Source organism: Camelus ferus, chromosome 5, assembly GCF_009834535.1.
Source record: "Camelus ferus isolate YT-003-E chromosome 5, BCGSAC_Cfer_1.0, whole genome shotgun sequence".
In the NCBI taxonomy this organism is placed as follows: Eukaryota; Metazoa; Chordata; class Mammalia; order Artiodactyla; family Camelidae; genus Camelus; species Camelus ferus.
This window is the reverse complement of record NC_045700.1, coordinates 30,430,329-30,453,444: the sequence shown is the minus strand read 5'-3', so window position 1 is coordinate 30,453,444 and position 23,116 is coordinate 30,430,329. Positions and strand designations below refer to the sequence as shown.

Genomic DNA, 23,116 nt, shown 5'->3' with positions numbered 1-23,116 from the left:
AAAAGGAATGAGGATAGTTTAAGAGAACTCTGGGACAACATGAAGCACTCTAATATTCACATTATAGGGGTCCCAGAAAGAGAAGAGAGAGAGAAAGGACCTGAGAAAATTTTTGGAGAGATAATAACTGAAAACGTCCCCAACTTGGGAAAGGAAACAGTCACCCAAGTCCTCGAAGCGCAGAGAGTTCCGCACAGAATCAACCCAAAGAGGAACACACCAAGGCACACAGTCATCAAATTAACAACAATTAAGGATAAGGAGAAAATATTAAAATTAGCAAGAGAAAAGCAACAAATAACATAACAAGGGAACTCCCATCAGGTTATCAGCTGATTTTTTAGCAGAAGCTCTACAGGCCAGAAGGGAGTGGCACGATATATTTAAAGTGATGCAAGGGGGAAACTTACAACCAAGAATACTCTATCCAGCAAGACTCTCATTCAGACTTGATGGAGAAATCAAAAGCTTCACAGATAAACAAAAGCTAAAAGATCTCAGCATCACCAAACCAGCTTACAACAAATGTTAAAGGACCCTCTCTAGTCATCAAAGCAAAAGAAAAGAGAACAAAAAGAAGAGAGAGAGAGAAAAAAAAAGAGACCTACAAAAGATTGCTTTGGCTGTTCGGGGTCTTTTGTGGTTCCTTATAAATTTTGGAATTGTTCTAGTTCTGTGAGGAATGTCTCGAGTATTTTGACAGGGGTTGCATTGGATCTGTGGATTGCTTTGGGTAGTGTGGCCATTTTGATAGTTTTGATTCTTCCAATCCAAGAGCAGAAGAAATCTTTCCGTTTCTTTGTGTCATTTCAGTTTTCAGAGTATAGGTAACCTCCTTGGTTAAGTTTATTTCTAGGTATTTTGTTGTTTTTGATGTAATGGAAATGTCTCTGCCAGTTATAAAATTCTGGTTTTTGAAGTGAAAAAAAAAAAGTGAATGAAGGGCCACCAAGGGCAAAATAGCCTTCTTTTTAATGGGTGAGTTGTATTCTACTACATATATATATTATGTCTAATATATATATATGCTGCATCTCCATTGTCTATTCAACTATTGATGTGCACTTAGGATGCTTCCATATCTTGGCAATTATAAATAATGCTGCTGTAAATAGCAGAGTGTATGTATCTTTTTGAGCTCTTATTTTGTGTTTGGCTTTATTTCTTTGATAACTATGTAAGTTTAAAAAGCTAAAGCTCTAAACATTCTTAGAAACAATGAACAGTACATATATGTAAATTAAAAAATATATGTGCAGTAAAAAAAATGATCTATCAAGCCATGAAAGACATAGAAGAAACTTGAAAAGACATATTACTAAGTGAAAGAAGCCAGTCTGAAAAGGCTACAAACTGTACGATTCCAACCAAATGACTTTTTGGAAAAGGCACAGCTACAGAAACAATAAAAATATTGTGATTTCCAGGGGTTTGGGGAGAGGGTGGGAGGGAGGAATGAACAGATGGAGCACAAGGCATTTTTAGGGCAATGAAATTATTCTGTACTATATACTATAGAGATGGCTACATGTCATTATGTATTTGTCAAAACCCATAGAATGTACAACATCAAGGGTGAACTCTAATGTAAACTATGGACTTTGGTTGATAATAATGTGCCCCTGTTGTTTCATCGATTGTACCAAATATGCCACACTGATAAGGGATGTTGAGGATAGGGGAGTATATATGTGTGGGTGGGGAGGGCTATGTGGGAACTCTGTATTTTCTGCTTAATTCTGCTGTAAACCTGAAACTGCTCTAAAAAATAGTCTATCCAAAAATAAATAAATAAATAAACAAACCTAATTACTTCCCCCCAAATTAGCAGAAGATATATCAAGTCACCTAATAGCCTTATGGTTTCAAGACATCATTAAAATCAAATACTTCTACAGAATGACATGTGGGCATGTCTGAGGATGTGATATGCATGGTTAAATCAGACAAACTCAAATATTTAGTTATCTCAATTCTGTGTAGCTCATTTGCAATCAGATCTCTTGGTGAGAACTAAAATACATTCAGCAAATATTTAAACATTAGGCCTGTTATCTTGCTAGGTGCTGGGGAGACAAAGGCACTGTCCTGTCTTCAAGGAGTGCTTAGTCTAATAAGATTCTAGTTGCTTAAGTCAACTCTTGGCAAACAATTTGTTAGATTATAAATGTCCTTACAGATACTACTTGGTAAATCTTGTTTAGGTAAGAGTGTTTTAGGTCAGGGATTCTCCACAATTGACATTGCAGGTTGGTAAATTTTTTGTTTTAGGCACCAGCCCTGTGCATTGTGGGATGTTTAGCAGTTTCCCTTGCCAGTAACAACCCCCAAGTTGTAGCAATCAAAAATGTCTCCAGACATTGCCAGATGTCCCTTAGGGAAAGACATTACTCCCGGTTGAGAACCACTGGTTTAGATTAATATCTTCACAAGTTTTGGTTAATAATGTTATAAGGAGTCTCAGTAAGTAATTCCTTGAGATGTGTTTCAGGTGAGTTGAATTTGTTTCTTTTTAATTTGATCTTTTTATAAGAATGAGTTTATTAACATTTATTCCTAATAATTACTAGAGAAAATGACTTGTGTCTTACTAAAATGGATATATTTTAGCTGCTGAGATGGTTGATAATTGAGTAGTTATATGTATAGTACAACATGTTACATCTGAAATAGCTGGAGCCAAGAAAAATATGTGCCTACTTAAATACAGATAATACTATGAGCTGCCTTAGGATGTGTCCTCAGGTCAGGAATCTCCAACAGCCTCATATACGGGGAAGGCAGCCTTGCCCTGTCATTATTTCAGCAGGATAAACACTCCCTGGTTTTGTGTAATTGGTCCGAAAACTTGGAATTCTAAACAAGCTGTCTGGATAAGTAAGGTTACCTTGTATTTAGTATTTTGTAGACGGTCTTTACATTATTCAACATGTTCATCTGATATTACTTGAATATCATTTGTAATGCTAAGGAGGAATTGTGCACTCTATTTTGGCATACATGAAAAAATCTTCGAATTATACAAACTAGTAGTAATCTCCAAATGTATCTGCATTTGTCCCTACTTTTACTTCAAGACCATAATTATCTTTGTCATCCAAAGATAGGTGATCACTCCTAGCTCCTCTAGGAGAGTTGGCAACCTGCTTAATTAGCCACCGCATCTCCAATCTGAAAAGTCAGCAAATTACACTGGCGGAGTCTCACGTTGCTAAGAAATTAAAGGCAGCAGTCTTTAGAAAGGGAAGTCTAAAAGAGTATTGAAAAAAGTAAACTCTCTGTAGGCGAAAAAATGAACTCAGGGACTGTTGAAGCAAAAAGGGACCTCAAATACCACCCTATGTATTCTTCCCAGTATGTGACATCAGCAAGTGTTATGGGGAATGCACTCTGATACCACAAATGTTTGAGAAAACACCTAAGTAAACATATGTAGACTGGTTTCTTGACCACAAAGGCCTTAGTATGCTAATGAGCATTTTATATCTCCATTAGGATGGGTAGTGTACAGTGCTTCCCCTGTATTTTGACTATAGAACCATTTTCCACAGAGCATCCTATGGATCTAGTGTTCCATGGAACAATTCTAAGGAAAGACTGATCATTTTACAAATGAGGGAACTGAGACCAAGAGAGGTGAACTGGCTTTCCAACAATCATACGCCTTCGCCGGAGTCAGACAAAGATCTCTGTCTTCTTGTCTAGCAAGACTTTAGAGAGTGAATGGCAACAGACAGGTTATTCTGTTTCCTCCTGTAGAGAGAATCATGGGTTCATGGGTAAGGCTTCTTCTAAGAATGGGGTCGGCAAACTTTTTCAATGAAGGGCGAGACAGTAAATATTTTAGGCTTTGTGGGCCATGTGTTCTTACTCACAAAACTACTCAACTCTGCCTTGGTAGCAGGAAAGCAGCCGTACACAGTATGTAAATGAATGCAAGCGTTCCAGCCAGACTTTGTTTATAGAAGCAGGGGGCAGTCCCAATGTAGCCAGCTCACCGAAGTTGTCATCTTTGTTCTAGGACAAATTTCCGGTTATCTATTCCTGCGCAACAGACTACCCCAAACTAGTGACTTTAAGCAACCAGCACTTGGTGGTATTCAGCTGGTGGCTGAACTGGTTCCTTAGCAGGGATGGCCAGAAACCTTGGCTCAGCCAATTTCTCTCCCTCTCCTCGTGGTCTCAGGGCCTTTCCACACGATCTCTCCAAAAGGAATACAGGTTTCCTACATGGCAGCACCCAGAGCTCCAAGAGCAAGTATTTCAATCCCTTAAACTGGGCTTAGATATTGGCACAACAGCACTTCCATAGCATTCTGCTAGTCAGAGGAGTCACAGAGGCTCAGATTCAAGGAGAGGGGACATAAACCCTCCATCTGTATGGATGCAGGGAGTGGTAAAGAACCTGTGGCCATTTTTAATCAGCTACAGACAGAAGGATGAGCTGGGAGGATGGGCTATGGAACAGTTCTACTCTGGAAGAGGGAGGGCTTTCCTTCATTGGGCATTGGGCCTGCTCTGGATTCACAGAAGAAAAGGTGGGATGCAGACAGAAAAGGGGCCTGTGAGACTAGGACCCACAAGCTCATTTCATATATGTATTTTTATATGAATTGCCTGAATTTGCATTTGGAATATACATCTGTACACTATAGAATTGGATTTCATTTTGCTTCTACCAGGTATTGGTACCCTTTTCCTTTTCAGAGAAGTTGAAAACAGTACATTTTAAGAAGCACAAAGTTCAAATTGCCCCAGTTCTAAAGCAATGAGAGCTACATAATGCATGGCGAGAAGAGCAGATAGGCAGACAATTGAATGTATAAATGAAATGTAATCCTTTAATCCTACTTAGTTACAAGCTGACTTGTGTTACCAAAAGCTAACCCTGGCTCTTTGTAATTTTTCTGTGCATGTAAAACGACATTGATCACTCTCTCGGCAAGAGGGGAACACATCTCCTCCAGAGTCTTGCAAACCTCTAACATTACAGTAACCGTAATCCTTCTCTTCTATCTCTTCTATGATTTGTCTTCATTTTCTGTTGCTGAATGGGCTCAGATTTATTCTATTAAACACAGGAACTCTGAAGTGAAAGATCGTGCCCAATGTCCTATCACAGTAGTACTACTGTCACAGTAGTAATTTTCCACTGCCCCTTTCCAGTAATTTTATTTAAATTATTTAGAATCATGTGGATTCACCCACCTTTCTGAAGTGCCATCCCTACTGGTGCATTCATTATTACAGAGACTCTGGATGTTCGTGGTTTAATTCATAACATTACTTTTGAAAAAGATACTGATCAATTTCAGATGATTCCTTCATGAAACGAGGCCATATGGGATCTAGTTTCTCTCAGTCCCAAGGAGACTACTCTTGTTGCAGGAATTTCAGCCACCCAACTTGGATGTACGGAGTCAGGGATAGTTCTCTCTCCAATACTATGGTGTAAAGCATTGGATTAATTTGGACTTAACGAAAACACTGGATGCCTTTTCTACAGACAGTAACACTGGTAGATGTTTTTATACTCTTTGAAGAATAAGAATGGACCTGATGGATGAGTGTGGGGAGGAAAATGTGGTTGGGTTCATGATGAGAGTCACAGATCATTAAAGAAGAGGAACTAGAAGGGATCACAATCACTGTATTCTTTGCCTTCATGTTTTCCCCACCGATCAGTGGCAGGAATTCTGATTGTCTTCCCCTTTGGGCTCATTAAAGTGGAAACTGTGCCTGAGACTAACTGCTAGAGCCCCGTGTTATTGGTAGGCTTTCCTTTAGCCTCGTAAGACCTCATACATCTTTCAGAATCCCTTTAACTTAGACTTTCCTATCACTAGTTGACCAGTAAGTTGAGTACTCAGGAATTCAAAAGCTTTAATAATATAAAGAATGCAATTCTGATATGAAAGAAACATTGGCTGGTCATTGTATAATTAGCATTGTGTATTTGCCATTCAGCCATTTTATTTTACTGAACGGTACTTGCCAGTCATTTTTTTTGATGGTGGCAGATTTAGGATCTCTTTATTCTGTTAACAAAGAAGTAAAAGTATGCCCAACCCGATTCTCTTTTTTCCACTTAGAAATAAGAAAGATGAACTACATAAGGTTTTATCTCTGCACAATGAATAAATGTAAAATAATGCATATACCATGGGAGAGTTTGTATATATTTAATCTCCTGGCTAGCTAATACTCAGTAATGCACCAACTTAAAAAAAAAAGTTAAGATTAAACTGCTAAATTAATTTCTAAGTTTTATCAACTTTTTGTTAAAAATTTTCAATAGCAAAAAAAAAAAACTAATTGAAAAAAGGAGGGGAGGGTAAAGCTCAGTGGCAGAGTACATGCTTAGCATGCATGAGGTCCTGGGTTCAGTCCCCAGTACCTCCATTTAACCAAACAAACAAACAAACTTAATTACCCCCAAAAAAAACTAATCAAAAAGTTTTTTCTGAATGTTCAATAGCCAATTCTAGATAAAACATATTAGAAATCATGTTTGTTTAATGAGATTCTCCTTCTATGCTAGAAAGTATGTATTGCACAGTCATAAAGAAAAAAGACTTACCCACTTCCTCTCTCTATCTTCCCTTCCAAAAGACTGTAAAAGAAGTAAATGGGACCCATTCCAATTGTCAATGTAGGAACTGAAAACTGCTCCATCTTTCTAAAAACCAGCGTGACCAAATGCTCCCATTCTCCCCAGTTACCCAGATTTTGGCACGCATAGTCCCAGGTACCCAGAACCACTCAGTCCCGGGTGGACCAGAATGGTTGGTTGCTCTGATTCAAGTGCCTTCCTTTGGAAAGTTTGTGATATTCTACAAATTAAGAAACAGAGAGGTCTTTAAACAGTTAAAATTTTTTAAAAAGCTTTTGCAGATTTTCTTCATTACCATTTTATTCAGCTTCAATCTTTTCCTTTCTTCTCTGTTATTTTCATTCTCTGCACCACGGGATAAGCTAGACGCATGTTTTTCACTCTTGTTATTTCTAACACTTTAGTTTTACATTCTCCTGCAAGAGCTTATCCAGAAAGGGGACCTACAGTGCCTGGCTTTCTGGTGGTTTGTTTTGACTCCTCTGTTCACTACTTATTTACTTTGGCAGCCACATTATTTCTGCCCACCTCGGATGAAGAAAATATCGCACTGCAGAATGTCAGAGGCGTGTGCTGTGTTGGTGCTTTGGAAACAGCTCAGTGTTACCCTTACCTCCGGCTGTCCCAAGGGCATGGTATCTTTGAGTGGGTAACTGCTCACCGCCTGTGACTGTCCCATTACCCACACCCTCTTCTGCTGATTAGATAGCTCTTTGAATCTCATATCCCACGCTGTAGACCTCATGTATTGCACAGTAAGCAGCTAACTGTGCTTGAACCTTTAAATTTATGAAAAATTGGCAAATCTGGCTTGCATAATTCATCGGCCTGCTTTTCTTTTAATTTCTTTTTGTATAATTAAAAAAAATTATTTTTCCTCCCTATTCTCACTTTCTAACACTGTGGTCTAATCAGCGGTGTTATTTCCTGAACAGTTGAAAAGAAAAATTGTCACAGATATCTAGGCTGTTAGATTCTTCTTACTTGGAAATAAGCCGCATATGTCAGTATTCATTCAGAAGCTGAAATTTGCTTTGCTCTGTGCTTTTGAAAGCCTAAAAGCAATTTCAAATCATCTTCCATCATATAGCTGTCTTTTTTGCAACACAGAAGCATAGTTTTCTAGAAATGATTGGGGCTTTAGCAAACAGCCATGTACCGATATATACAAATTCTATTCATTGACAAAAAGAAGTACTTTATTAACCTTACTTGTAATCAAGTATATGTTTGTGCCTGCAGCCGTGACAATGTGACATTTGGAACAGCCACATAGATAGAAATCTCATTCAAATAACATTTTGCAATGGGGGCTGCTTACCTGGTTTTGCCCTCTCTGGGCTTTACAGTCCTGGCTGTGATAGCCAGAACTCTCACTCCAAGTTCCCCCGGAGGGTTCATTAACTTGAGGCTTCACGAAAGCAAGAAAATGACTTGTTGAGACTATACATTGTTGAGATCCCACATTATAGAATGAGACCCATGTGACTGAATAACATAGTTAACATAAATAGCATTATGTAAACAGCAGACTCCAGATCAAATAGAGCCTAGGGTTTATGAACGAGTTTAGCCTGGAGTGACACAGAGTGGTCCTTTGTTACCCAGTTTCCTCTTTCTTCTTTCAGTGTCCTCTGTCTGAGTTGTGTGCGCACTTTGGGATGGGGCTGTTCTTGTTCTGCTCATGTTAGTACTGCAATGTTAACTTGAGAAATCAGAGAATACAATGTTTATATCAGAGCACTAGGGACATTTCTCAGATTCTATATTTATAACCATCAGTGGTTTACATTGATGGGGGCAGGGGCTTTTGATTGCCAGAGACAGACACTCCCTTGATTTGCGTTAGTGGAAAAGAGGATTTTATTGTAAGGATATATGTAGGAACTAGCTGTTTTCCCATTCTCTCCTGGGCCATGTGGTCTCTGTGCTTCTCTTTTTCTGTTTCATTCTCTTCCCTCTACAGATAGAATTGTTTGACTTACTCATAATTTCCCCTCACTCCTAAGTTCAACTTTCACATGTCTCTCTGGGCCTCCTTCTAAATCCAGAACTTTAAGCTGCAGCTCTGAATGTTAACTGGCTCAGTCTCTGTTGTTCTGAATTCAAGTGCCAGTGTGACATAGAGTGTTATGGATTGTAATATTCGTCTCTCCCACCGGACTGCATGCTTCTTGAGCATAGGGATCATGTCCGTTTTCTTTGCCACAGTATACCTGCAACGCCTAGCACAGAATAGATACCAAGTAAATATTTTATGAATGAATAAAATATGCAAAAACCCATCTGAAATCTATGAATAAATGTTCCTGTTGGGGAAAGGTTTCCCCGTGAGTGGAACTGGCTGAGTCTTCTCAAGCACCAGTCGGTTTAGACTGAAACCACCTTATTCTTTTCCTAGTTCCTAAACATTTCTCACTGCTTCAGGGACTTGCAAACTGCTTCGCAAATTAGGGTCAAAATGTTCAGTAAAGATCAATGTAATGAAAACATTCAAAAACTAAACGTTGGGAGAGAGATGGTTTCCATGGTGACTCCTGCTTCAGGGAGCCCTCACACTGATGAGAGTGAGTCAGCTGACCCTCCACCGACTCGGAGTCATCTAGTTGCTATAAACCTACAATCCACCTGCAGCATCAGTGCTGATGGCGGTAACCCTGTATTTGATTCATTAGTGGAAGCTCCTTATTTTGGTAAAGTGAGCTTGTAAGAGCAGGTGGGTGACAGCAGAAGTGGTGCAAGAGGGAAGATGTGGATTCAGCTGCTGGAAGTCGGGGGTGTGCTTTCACTTACCTGTGAAATGGCTTTTCTCTTTATGAGGTGCCACAATCTTCTGACTGTCCCTCCAGGGAATCTGTGTCCCAGGTATATTATTCTGTCTGTGTTCCCGACCACACTGCATTGACAGAGGGGCCACTCTGCTCCTTTGGGGCAAAAGAACAACTCCTGATTATAGGATAGGTGTTGGAGAAAGTTCTTACTGACAGAAACATGGACACCAGATACTTCTTGTGTGAACCCTCCACCCCCACCTCCCACCACAAGTGCTATCAAATACTCCTAGTCCTTGTTCTTTTTTAACCATTTCACACGATGATCTTCTGGTAGCAGAAATCTCTGTAATTTGGTTTTCTACTACTAATCCTAAACTTTCTGTATTGTTTTATCATGAGACAGATAACATCATTTTCACAAACATTCTAAAAATTATCTAAGTAAATGTTATTTCTTCTAACACAGTTACTTTGGGAAATGAAATATTTATTCCAATGATACAGTCATTGCCCAAAACATTTTTGTAACTCCTCTTTCAGTGCCATTAACTTGCTTCTCTCATATTCTGAAGTAAGTATAATTCAGAACTTTTATATAATATATAAAAGGGTGTATTCAGTAAGTGTTATTCCATAGGAATATATGGGTAAAGATATGAATACATGTATATTTTCACTATATTCTGCTTAGGACACTTTTACATGTACCTCATCTTTCTTTTCTAAAAATCCAAATATTTAATGAGCTTTCCCATTTTTATGTCAATGTCCAGATTTGTACATGGTTAACTGTGCAGCTCTTCACTTGACTTTAACTTTAGGAACTGCCATTACAGCCCCTCAAATTTAATATTTGCTACTAGAAATTAGAAACGGATATTATCTGCATGAAGTGGAATTTTAGGTTTCATTGCCTAAAACGTAATGTATGAATGACATGGGTTTTTCTTGTCATCTGCAGGAAATGTTTGATGTTATCTTGGATGAAAATCAGCTGGAGGATGCGTGTGAGCATCTGGGGGAGTACCTGGAGGCGTACTGGCGTGCCACCCACACGACCAGCAGCACCCCCATGACCCCGCTGCTTGGAAGGAACCTGGGCTCCACAGCACTCTCACCGTACCCCACAGCGATTTCTGGGTTACAGGTAGCGTCACTTTTCACTCATGCTTTTACAACGTTACATGTATGATTGTATAGGAGACTTGACTGAGATGGAGACTGGGATTGTCCTTAATCTGAAGACAGAAACATGTGCATTACTAAAAATCTGAAGTATTACCTAATTGTGATCTACCCTAGACGAGGTGACCCAGAGAGTGGCCTTTTCCTTAGAACTTTGCTCTCTGTTAATTTATAATGGCTTTTACTTAGATAAATCAATCCCTCCTATGTTTAAACCCTGCTAAGAAATTTACTACCTACTATGCAATTATCTGTTACCGCTCACATCACTTCTTAAGGATTACACAACGGTGGCACTGTCAGGCGCATGGCCAGCTACGTAAGACAGGTGGGACAGATGACCCACTGGCTGCCTTACCTCATCCTGCCCCACAGGCTGCTGGGCCGGCCCCCTAGCTTTCCCAAACAGAATGTGCACACGAGTTGAGTCACCCTGTTTGGAAACTGTGTTCAGATCCCTGAGTTTTCAGGGCTGGGTGGGGGCCCACCTTGGTCAGCGGCTACTTCAGGTGTGCTCTAGGGAAGCTGAGGTGAGTGCAGGAGGCTGAGGCCCTCTCTCCTGCTGTGCTAGTGCTGCCCTCAGAGCTGGATGTGGGGAGCCAGAGGCACTACGATACCACGTGAATCTCGCCTTCCTCCATCAATTATAATTACCATTTACCAAGCAGCTGCTGGAATGTGGCCAAACCGCCAGCTGACTGAGTAACGCGTAGTCAGTCGAGCCCTCTTGCATCGCGCCTAGTTTTGTATTAATGAGTGATAATGATAGTCATGATTGTAGATCATGTCGCGTTCGCTCTGCAATAAATAGCACTGTGAAATGTGATTACAATTATATTACTCTTTTACAAAATTGCATCTTGGTGAGTAAAAAACTGCCATATAAGTGAATGGCTTTTGAGTCTGGAATTGAACTTGCTATTGTAATACGCAATACATGTGTGGTCACCAGGACTCATCTGGCTTCACAGGCTGCATGCTGATCTGAGTGTGGCTTTTCCACTGACTAGTTCGGGTTGGCTCCAAATTGTACACTGTGGAATGAGAAATGGATTTAGCAATACGCTTCTGTAATGTAGGTGGGAATGAAATGTTCCAATCTGTTTATGAAAATAACACTCTTGACTGATCACCTCTAAGACATCCACCTCGACTTGTTCTCCCCGTGTCACTTGAGTTAATTTGGTACCCTTTATCCTGCCGCCTAATTCTCCTGGTAACCATGGGCATTTAGTTGTTAGACTCCTGGTGGGAGTTAAAGACTCAAGCTATGGCTGTTGACTGAATTTCCTGCTGCGTGAAGGGGAGTGTCCTTGACAGGAAATGTATCTGGGTCTGTGGTGTCATCAGGATCCTGTTTCTGAACTGCGGAGACCTACCTAAGCAGACACAGCTGTGACACGTGTTTTCCCATCATTTGAAGAAAAATGTTGATAGCGTTTCCTGAGTGCTCAGCTAAGTGTCTGAAGATACTAATTTCAATTAATGGTTATAGGGGAATTTAGTTTCTATCTGAGGATTATTTTTGCAGCACATTTCAGTTGAGGAGGCAAGAATTGGAAATGTATCAATTGGCTGGCTCCATAATTACTGTGTACTTCTTTGGAGAGAACTTTGCTGAGTCTTACATTTATGTAGGATGCAGAAACACATTATTTTATGGGCAGCACAAATCATCATTTCATTATAATATTTTTAAAAGATACAAGGAACGTTCAGCTAGATAAAGATGAAGTGTGTGACTTTAGGAGGAGAAAGATTTTATCAGTTCAAGAGAGGAATAAAATAACAGATGCTATTCTGAACTTTAACTTGTTTCCCAGTGGTAAAATAATCCTCATTTTTGCAATAGAAGTGGAATTATTAAGCCTTCCTAAATACACTAAGTTCCATTCAGCAGTTAACTCTTAATTCTATATGTTTAATAAGAAGCATAATTATGCAGCATTATGTAATTAAATTCATAAACTATCAGCACTTTGGCATCTTTGCATGTTGTATCCCAAATACATAAGACCAGATATTTCGAGCAGACTGTTTGTGTATCAAACTGTTTATTAAGTCGGATGTAAAGCATCTTATGGTACAGAGTCTACATGTTGTGCATACATGTACATGTTCTAGTTGAAGGAAGCTGATGTGATTTAACCAGTGAACCATCTGATATTTTTAGAGTCAGCGTATGAGGCACAGCAACCACTCCACAGAGAACTCTCCAATTGAAAGACGAAGTCTAATGACCTCTGATGAAAATTACCACAATGAAAGGGCTCGGAAGAGTAGGAACCGCTTGTCTTCCAGTTCCCAGCATAGCCGAGATCATTACCCTCTTGTGGAAGAAGATTATCCTGACTCCTACCAGGACACTTACAAACCTCACAGGAACCGAGGATCGCCTGGGGGATATAGCCATGACTCTCGACATAGGCTTTGAGTCTACAGAAACAAACAAAAAATTCATCTGTTGATAATTTGCCATAGCACTGCTAGGATACAACCAGTCATCTTAACTTGGCAAGTACAGCACAGTATTCACTGTGTTTATGGGCTGCTGTTATTGATGCCAAAAAGGGGCAAAAAAAAAAAATGTACATTATGCCCTTAAGTCTAGATGGATATTAGATGCCCAATCATATAGATATTTTTAAGTGCAACATTTACATAACAGTACCTTTTGTTTTCTTCATTAGATTTAGACACATCAATTTGTAATTTAGGGTACTTATCAAGGCACATATAAAATAATTTCCCGTGCTGGAAATTCCAAATGACCAGTTCCAGTTGGAACCAATTTATAAACCAATTCCTGTTGGAATTTGGGCAATCGACTAGAAAGTCTACTTGAGCATGTTGCAATCAACTAAAAAATCAGAAAAAAAAAGAAACCAATTAATAAGAAAATCAAAATACCAACAGAAGCCAAAACCAGCTATGATATTTATTTGCTGGAAGTTAAATTTACACTTAAAGTTGGAATGTATAAACATTTTAATATATGTTAACGTTGCCACAATGGCTTTTCAAACTTACCAAATGTATTGATAGTGCCAAAAAATCTCAAATTAATGCAGAAATTATACCGTCTCCTCAGATTTTAATATTTTTCTTTCTTTCCTGGCACAGCTGTTGTATTCAAAGTGTTTTGCTTTTTGTTTAGTCATAACTGTTAGCTTGTTTGAAGTTGGCAAAAAAAAACACCAAAAAACAACTCAATTTCTTTAGCAGTGAGAGAGAATATTAAAGAGAAGCCCAATCACAGCTGGTTATGTGAGATGGAAAATGGGGTGTTGTTTCCCCTTTAATCAATCTGAGCACAACTACATACATCCAGGAATCTGCAGTCAGGCGGTGAGGATGGGCACAGGTCCTCCTGAGTGTGAGGCTGAACATCTCCAGGTGGGATTGCATCCACCCCACTTACCACAAACACGGGGTCAGTGTTACCCACCAGCACAACTGAATCTCTTTCCATTGCTTCCCTCAGTCTCTGTCTTTGAATATCTGAATGTTCTAGCCCTTCACCAAATTCTCTGTAATCATGCTATGATTATCAAGGATTTTTTGTTTTACACAGACACACTGAATTTTGATATTGAAAGCTGTATTTCTACACAATGATTCATCGAAAAGTTGTGACAACAGATGATGAATTTAAAAGCTTGCAGTAAAAAAGTAAACTCATAGATTCGGAATCGATTTGTTCACTAAAATTCTAACATTTTTATTGCAGAGGATTATAAAGAATTTGAAGATTGAACTGCCTTATTTCTAATGAACACTCCTCTTTCCCTAGACGTCTCACAGTCTCTCCAGAGGCTATAATTATAGAATCGGTGACCTTATGTCTTATATGATCAAGAAAGCCTTAGATTCCCTATGATCCAAGAAATTATTGAAATTGACCCTTTTATACAATGCACAAATGTCTGTGGGAAAAGACTCTCGTTTCTAAAAGTCCACAATGCATGCATTTTTCTAAAGCCTCCATAGGGTCAGGCATAAACATTCTTTTCTACTAGTACATTGTCATGAAGCCTACTTTTTGGAAAACAATAATAATTCGTTTTCTGTTTTCTTATTTCTCCCCACCCAAGCCTTTCAATATTTAGACTCTCAAAGCATGCATCAGTTAAACAATTTTCCTGACCATGAAAATAAGTTCCATACTCCTGATTAGTTACATACATCTTGAACCTCATTATGACCTCCCACATCCCCCTCTCCTGTTGTTCACTGTGTGTACCCCATTATGAACATGTTTAGCTAGTAATGAGGATGCCTATAATTATGTAAGTTATCGCAAATATTTGATACAATTAAAAAATGTGGGCTCAGTGAATTCTAAAAGTTAACATGTGATTACTGGCTTGTGAGGTTCTTTTGTCATCTAGTGAAGCTTATAAAACTTTCAGTTAAGACATTTAAAAGAGCTCTATCCATTAGGCACTTTAATACACATATAACCTGCCATTATTGAATACTTTGTTAGAGCACAGAAGAGCATTTTCCAGCAAACAGATATATTTATTACATGTACAGCACATATCTGCATGAGAAAGAAGACATTAGCCAAAACATTTTTCTATATGCTTTACTGGTTTCTTGTTTGTGTGCATTAAAGTATTTAATTGCAGAGTGCACCAAGGTGTATAAACTTAGACTAGACAGCTGTTCAGCTTTTTCTGTAGTAGCATTAGCAATCTGGTCATTTAACTACTTTAAGATATTTACATTTTATGGCAGGTAACTGTAACAGCATTTACATATATTTCCTAGATTACCATATTCTTTCAACTTTTAAAAAAAATCTTGTTTTTCAAGGCCTCTCAAAGCCTAGTTTCTATGTCTTCCATGTCATGCTGATAAAAAGAGAGGTCCATTCAATCTGTGCACAAAAACCAGTCTTTCCTTTACCATCAAGTGTCCATACTTGTTTTGCTTTGCATTCTTATTCAAAAGCTAACAATCTCGGAAAGGGTATAATGTATATTTTCTTGATGGATATATTTAAATTTTTACTTTGATTGGGCATATTCTTTCCCCTTCCTTTTGTACTAAGTTATCTTCTCCAAATGAATAAAGGATTTTATGCATTTTCCTTTTTTTTCTTAAGCCTTAGAGTTTATTGTGTAAATGATACTAAAATACAGATATATACTAAATGAAAAGTTTTATTTTTGCCAAGCACATCAAGCACCTTTGGAAGATACAGATTCCACAAATACTTTGTTTTTAACTGATTTCATTTAAAAATAGCAATGATAAGCAGGAGAAACAAGTAATACTGTTTTGAGGCTGTTTTAACTTGTAGTATAAACCACATATTCTGTCATTTAAGTAATATGTAATTTCAGAATATATAAATTACATATTCTGTAATTTCATTCAGTGAATATGTAACAGTGTAGACTCATGTGACATTGTGGAAATGTAGTCTTGGAAAAAAAAGGAATGCAATTTGTCAATCCTGGTGTTAATTCTCAAGGCTAAAATGTGACTCCAGTATTATAATCAACAATGTTATCTTGTTTACTCCAGTATTTAAAGCAACACTTAGAAATGTTTATAAATGACTGATGATTCTCTCTTATCTTTATATGGTTCTATTGGAAAGAAAATTGAAATTAACAATTTAGACTGACAGTTTTTCCTAATAAGAGAGTCTTAATTATGTGGCAATATGTCATTGCACTTAGTTCTTAATGAAATGAATTTTTTAAATATAAAACAAATTCTGAGAAAATTATATGTTCCCTTTGAATAATTTGTTAATTACTTTAATTATTATTGTTGCCGTTTGCAAAATGTATTTTTGGAATGTTAACCTCTTTTCATACCTGCATACTTGAACTTGTCTTTTGTGGGGGGGCCTTAAAATTCATAATAGGAAGCTAGTGCGGTGAAAGGGAGGGAGAGAAGGAAATCATGCCAAAAGATGGTTTGCAAATTCAAGGTTCACTCCTTGAATGACCATATCATAAAATGTTGAGACCCAGGATGTCAGTTAAGAATGTTTCTAGGCAACCTTAATTTGCATGCTAGTGTGTTTTCTTAGTTATACAATTTTATTTTGGTATTTGCTAAAAAATAAAAACAACATAATCCCACTCTAGAAATTGCCCAGTATATTGATATTTATACTACCTCTTCTCTAGAGAAGACAATATGTCTTTAAAGAGAAAAACACTTTTCAATAAATAGTAAATTTATTACTCTTACTGCTAACCTTACTGCAGAGCTAACTAAATACATAAATTACTAAAATACACTTTCCCTTTAGATTTTAAACTGTTGCCAAATGCACTCGTCACCCTTTCATTTCTTCCATGTTAGTGAGGTTTTCTTTGAATTGGTTCACAATGTATGAGGAGGCAAGGGAAACATTTAATAAATTAGCAATCATAGGGAACAAACAGACTGCCAGGAAATTGCTTTTGTGTGCAACTTGTTATAACATCCAACTCTAAGTCTAATAGAGACTAGACTCAGAGACTTGATGTTTAAGTGCAGCTGGTTTGCAAATTCAAATTTTGTTGATCCTTGACTTCTATAGACACAGCCATTTACTAAGTAAGATTATCTTGGACACCCATGTCATTGGAACAAACTTCATATCAATGTTTCAAATAAATGAGAATGTACCCCTTATTTCTTTTATATTTCTGCCTATATTTCTGTCTTTTATGACAGTGTTGCATGTTCTTTTATTAATTATATAAAACTCACCTTTGAATAACTTTATGAATGAAAATGTTATAGGAAATTATGGAATATAATGTTTTTCATTAGTTCCTCATACTTTTAAATATTGTTAATGCTGTAACTGTTATTAAGTTACTTACTCCAGCTGTGTCTGTAATGGCAGAGGACAGTCCTCCTCTTTTAAATGATAATAATGATCAAACCACTCAATACCATAGTTGTCAGACAACAAGGGTAACTTTTCAGTTGTTGACTTAGGCAGTCAAGTTAGTCAAATAGTAAAACCGTTTTATATGGGCAGACAGAGCTACAGCATTAAAAAATTTGCTTTTTAAAGGTTTCTTCTTTTGTTAAAATGAACTTTCTCAAATGAATTTCATCCTCATATACCAACTCTCTCTCTCTACTTGTGGATGATTTCATACCTAATGCTTCATGCAATTAAGGGACATTATGAGAGGACTAGAAAATATTTCATCAGATAATCTTGACTAAGGGCTGTAACCAGTTGCCATGAAACATGTATAAATAACAGTGAATAGCAATGAGTTTGGGGGAGTAATAGTTACACATGAAATTTTCCTTTGTTTCTTTTGATGTGTATAAAATGTTTGCGGAAAGACGGCAGAAAATGTTACTGATGAATTTAGAGTGTTTGGAGAATACACTGATGCTTCCTCTTTGAAAATCATACAGCGTTAAAGTGAGAACTATCTAGGAACTAAAAGTGGCTGACCTCTTGCTTTTCAATACTTTGTATAAGTGTTCTTGGTTATGTTTTGAACACTTAAATTTCTCAACAAATGGCTATGTCTGTATTTACGTACGGGCCACTCTTGCTCTTCTTGCCACCTTCACACATCTTTAACTGAACCCAGTGTGAACTCTGTGTGCATAAGGGATGTATTTAAAGATGCAGGATCATTAACGCTATATTGTTGCATACTATTTTTCATATGCCTTACAATATTTTCTGGGACATTATTAAAATGAAAGCATTTTATTGCCAAAATAAATCTATGTTGTTATTTCTAATCTGCATTAGCAGTAGAAAAATAATGTAGCAGAAACATATATTGTACAGTACAAAAATTATAAAAGATATATATTTTGCCAATAATAGAAAAAATAGATTGAGGAGAAAGAAGCACATTTGTTATAGCACAAACTTACAACAAAATCCACTGTTAAATTTGGCAGTTGTATTTTTTAAAAATCTATAGACTTAGTTCTAAGTTTTATCAGATTTATTTCATCTACCATCTTTTTAACTTGCTGCTTGATATTTTTCCAGCAATTTGCTTCATAGCCTTGCAATCTGTGGATGTAACTTATTTTATTTAATTCCCTTCCGTAAAACTTATTAAATTTTATTTTGTGATAAGACTCATACTATATTTACTGTTCTTATTTCTTCTCCTTCAGTAATAACTACAAAAAGTAACAGCCAGTGACCTCATAGGGCTTCTCTGAATTTTGGACATGTTTGAAATGTTGTATATTTTTCACAGCCTACAGTCAGAATGATAAAGATGTCCCAACAACAACAACAAAAGTATTGAGGGATTCTTCAATTTGTTTCGTACTGAATACTATTTTGAAACATAAGTTAAAGCCATTAGCTTTTTTTTTTTTTTGAAAGGGTGGTGGGAGGGAAAAACATAAACTTATTAATACTAAAAGTAAATATGGCAAATTGATGTAAAAAGATTTCCCTACTATTCTGAGTGCTGTTGATATTCCAAGCTATTGCTATATCTCCAGCTACAAAGTGGGAAAAACAAAACAAAACAATGCCTTTGTCCAGTATTTTTTCCTTTCTTTAAATTTTAGTTATTTATTTTGATAATTTACCCCCTTTTATTTTTCTTATCTAGGTAAATGTGTAGCATTCTACAAGGCATGCTGGGTAAAATACACTATGCAAATGTGTACAGTGCTGCATGTTTTGTTCTCCCTCTGCTTTAGTGGCTTTAAAGAAAAAAAAATGTGTTGTTATTTTTGTGAACCAAAACATTTAACAAAGAAAATGCAGAGTGCATGCATATAGTATCCTAATTTCTATGGATTTGTTTTATGGAATTTAAATGTGTACAAACCAACTGCATTAATTTTTTTCTTTTATATAATAAATGAAAAAAAAAAAAAACTGAAACCAGCGTTATACCTCTCTCCTTTATATTATTCTAGAGATACATTGAAGATATACCAGAAACCAATAGATATATTCCTGTACCTCTTATAAGAAAAACAAGTCTAAATGTTTATACTTAAAACACATATTCAGTTAAATGGCTCTTTCCTGAATTCTCTGCTAGGTGCTGTGAGTGGTCACAAAAGGAGTACCACATTAGGAAAGAACTTGTGGTTAAATACACACACGCTACACATGAAATTGAATACATTACAATATATATGTGAGATGGGATTGAATACAATATAGAAAAATAAACTGAATAAACCATATTGTTCACAAGAAATCCCTAAATGATTACTTTAATGTAACAATTACCAGAAGTTTCCAAAGGTATCTTGTACCCATAAGAATTCCATGGATGGCATATAGCTTATGACTCGACATTTCATGTATTCAGTGTCAGTTGTCTGTGCTATAACTTGATTGGCATTTGACTTTTCTCTCATTGAAGTGCAAAGAAGTTCAAAAGAAATGTGTACTATGTTGATTATTATCACTGCATTAGAATTATACAGTGATTTATTGTAGCCAGGTTATTTCACAAACATTACATTTGATCCATCTGACCAATCCCACCCCCAACAGAAAATAGGCAGGACACAGATTATTAGACCAACTAAAATGAAGAAACCAAAGCTCATTGTAACCTTTCTCTCTAAAATACTTTTATCTAAAAAATACATATATGCTTTTAAGCTGGTAGTCATAGGAAGAATACAAAATAATGCCTGGAGTACAAAAAATGCTCCCTGAATGAATGGTACCTCAGTTACTGGAGATGCACTATAGAAGGCTGCCTCAACTACCAAGGTATTTCAGTATCAACAATCTGAAACTCCCAACTGGAAGAATTGCAGCTCACTGCAATCACTCAATCAACCTGGTCCTATGCCGGAAGCCACCTCCCATATCACCAATACATCTCCATAATGAGATTGGTTGGAGAGAGAAACATCTTGTCTGTCCTGTCATACAACATGCAGATTAGCATAGTAGTTAGACTGTGACCTCTAACCCTTGCCTGGGTTCAATGCCTAGATCCTGCAGTAACTAGCTATGAGTTTGGGGCAATCACTTAACTTCCCTGTGCCTGGATCTGCTTCTGTAGAGTGATCTTCCTTTTGGTTATGGGTCACATTTTCATGTTTCTTTGTATGTCCACCAATTTTTTTTTATTGGATTCAAGCTATTGTAAATTTTCCACTGTGCATGACTTGATTTTGCCATCTTGATCTTTAAACAACGTTGGAATTATTTTGATAGGCAACTGTGAATTAGTTTGATCCTTTTGAGGTTTGTTTTTAAGCTCCTTGAGGACTGGTCTAGAGTAAGACTTATCCTTAGGCTAATTTAGCTCATCTTCTAAGGTCTCTGGGGTGTCTACTGAGTGTCCCATATATTCTGTGTTTTCCCTTGATACTGGCTGAAGGGAACTCAAATGATTCCTGACCCTTTGTAAACTCTAGGAATTACTTGTTTCACAGCTCCCTGGTACTTGTTTTTTCCCCTCAAATTGTTATTGGCTAGCCTCTCATACTGGCTTACTCCTACACACATACAGATTGACATGCAGCCAAAAACTCAATAGCTCAACCTATGTAGGTTTCTGGAGCTTTTCTCTGGATAGCTTTCCCCTTTCAATCACTCTGCTTCACAAATTCTAGCTGCCTTGATCTCTTGGAATGCTGATCTATGTCTTTAACTCAAGGAGATTGCCAGACTCTGAGTACCCACTCTTTCTGTAGTTGGCTGGAATTACCTCCAGGCAGAAAATCCACATACTGATAAAACTTGTCCCATTTGGGTCTCTTATCAAGGATCATAGTCCTGTGCTGGGTGTTGTCTGATATCTGAAAACTGTTGTTTTCCATATTTTGCCTGGTTTCCTATTTATTAGTGGTAGGAGGGCAATTCCAGACCATCCTGCTCTCTTACAGAGGGAAGCAGAAGTCTCTCCAATGATGTTTTGCTATCATTATAATCATGAATAAATTATTCTTCAAAAAGTCTTATAAGGAGTCTGTTTTTACAAATAGTTTCATACTACGGAACCAATATTCCCAATTACTTCTATAGTAGTTCCAAATTTGTATTTCAGCCATGGGTCCTATAGTTGGACAAGACTGTATTAGGAAAAATCTCCCCTCCTTTTTTTTGAGAGACACTTAGAAAATAATCTCGGAGACCATTTCCTTCACACATATGACAAAATATGAAACTCTAACTTTGCAAGTTAATATGGTATGACATCCATTTAATAAGTTCACAGGGATGTGGGGGGAGTTTGCAAAATGTCTTAGAGCTGCAAAAGCATTACTACAGCAATATTAGAGATTTAATGTAAATTGGTTATGCAAACAATAGTTTTTCTAAACAGCCTAGGGAGTACTTTATTATGTAAATATAAACATAGCAGATTTAAAATGTTGTAAATTATGGATTATATTTGTAATATAATTTACAATAGATTAATATAGTCATCTTTCCCTTCATATGTCTCCTCTAAACTTTGGCTTTTTAGCCGTAAGCCCCAAAAGAAACCAAAGAACTTTTTCTTGAACAGTTTTTCAAAAAGAGGCATGTTACAGTCCTCAATGCTGCCCTTTGTTTTCCAGGTACAAGTTTTCTAGCTCAGACAACTAAGAAACACTGTAGACCATCTTGAGGTCTTACTCAAATGGGGTATTTTTCTACATATTGAGATGAGACAGTGCATGGCTAGAAAAACTGGGGTGGAAAGGTGTAGCTTATTGCTGATTTTGTTTCATTTTACTCAGTTCTTACAAACAGGGGACAGAGCAATTCAAAATGCCTTTTACAGCTCCCCCCCCCCCCTTTTTCTTTCTTTTCCTTTTAACCAAAGTTAAGGAGACTAGAAGGGGCTGGTTTCTTTTTTCCCACCTCTTGACTCTAATAAGAGTAGAGACTAATCATAGTCATCAGGTGATCTAGAATCAAAGAAAGACCCGAGACAAACGCTCTTTTACATATGTGAAAACGGAGGCCTAGAGAGCTTAAGGAACTTGGCCAGCTAAAAAAATAACACATGGGACAAGAACTCTGATATCAAGTTAACTAATGATTCATCTATAATCTAGTTTTCAACAGTGTTCTGCAGTAGAGGGCTGATTAAATACAGTGTGACGCTTGCCTAGTACGGGACACAGCTGTTCAAGATGTACAGGTAAGAAGCCTGGAAGAGCAGAGAGGACATTTGACCAGCTGTTTGACCAACTTGGAATAATGGAAGTTACAGCTGGAAAGGACAGTTATGGCCAAATCGTGGAGTACAACGTGTATGTGTCTAAGATATTTGGACTTTACTGCTCAAAGAGCTTTAGTGGACAGTAAAAAAAATTTTAAACGTGGGAGTGACTTGATCACGATTGTTGTTTCTCTTAAGAAAGATCTAAAAGTGGAGGGAGACTGGAGAGGGAACAGCCCGGAGGTACAAGACGGCCATAGGGCGGATCCCTAGGTAAGGTCACCTGCTGGGTGTCGGGGTCTAGAGGTCTGAGAAAGGTGTCAAGCTTCCCTCAAAGAGCCGGATGGAATGCCATGCCTTTGAAGGCCAGGACGTGGGACTTGCAGTGTAGCGTGCGTGCAGGGTTGGGGATGGGCACTAGGCACTGAATAACACGTTTA

General features: G+C 37.4%; 1 protein-coding gene and 1 pseudogene across 3 annotated transcripts in view; one reads left to right on the top strand and one right to left on the bottom strand.

Moving 5' to 3' along the window:
- Positions 1–19,422, top strand: part of CACNB4 (calcium voltage-gated channel auxiliary subunit beta 4) — a 222,156-nt gene extending 202,734 nt beyond the window's left edge. For all 3 annotated transcript variants that reach the window (XM_032479434.1, XM_032479436.1, XM_032479435.1), the window contains 2 exons: positions 10,349–10,534; positions 12,746–19,422. In XM_032479434.1, the coding sequence (XP_032335325.1) occupies positions 10,349–10,534; positions 12,746–13,006 (447 nt within the window). In that variant the 3' untranslated portion in view covers positions 13,007–19,422. The remainder of the gene's footprint in view (positions 1–10,348; positions 10,535–12,745) is intronic.
- Positions 1–23,116, bottom strand: part of LOC116663621 — a 544,445-nt pseudogene that overhangs the window by 139,708 nt on the left and 381,621 nt on the right.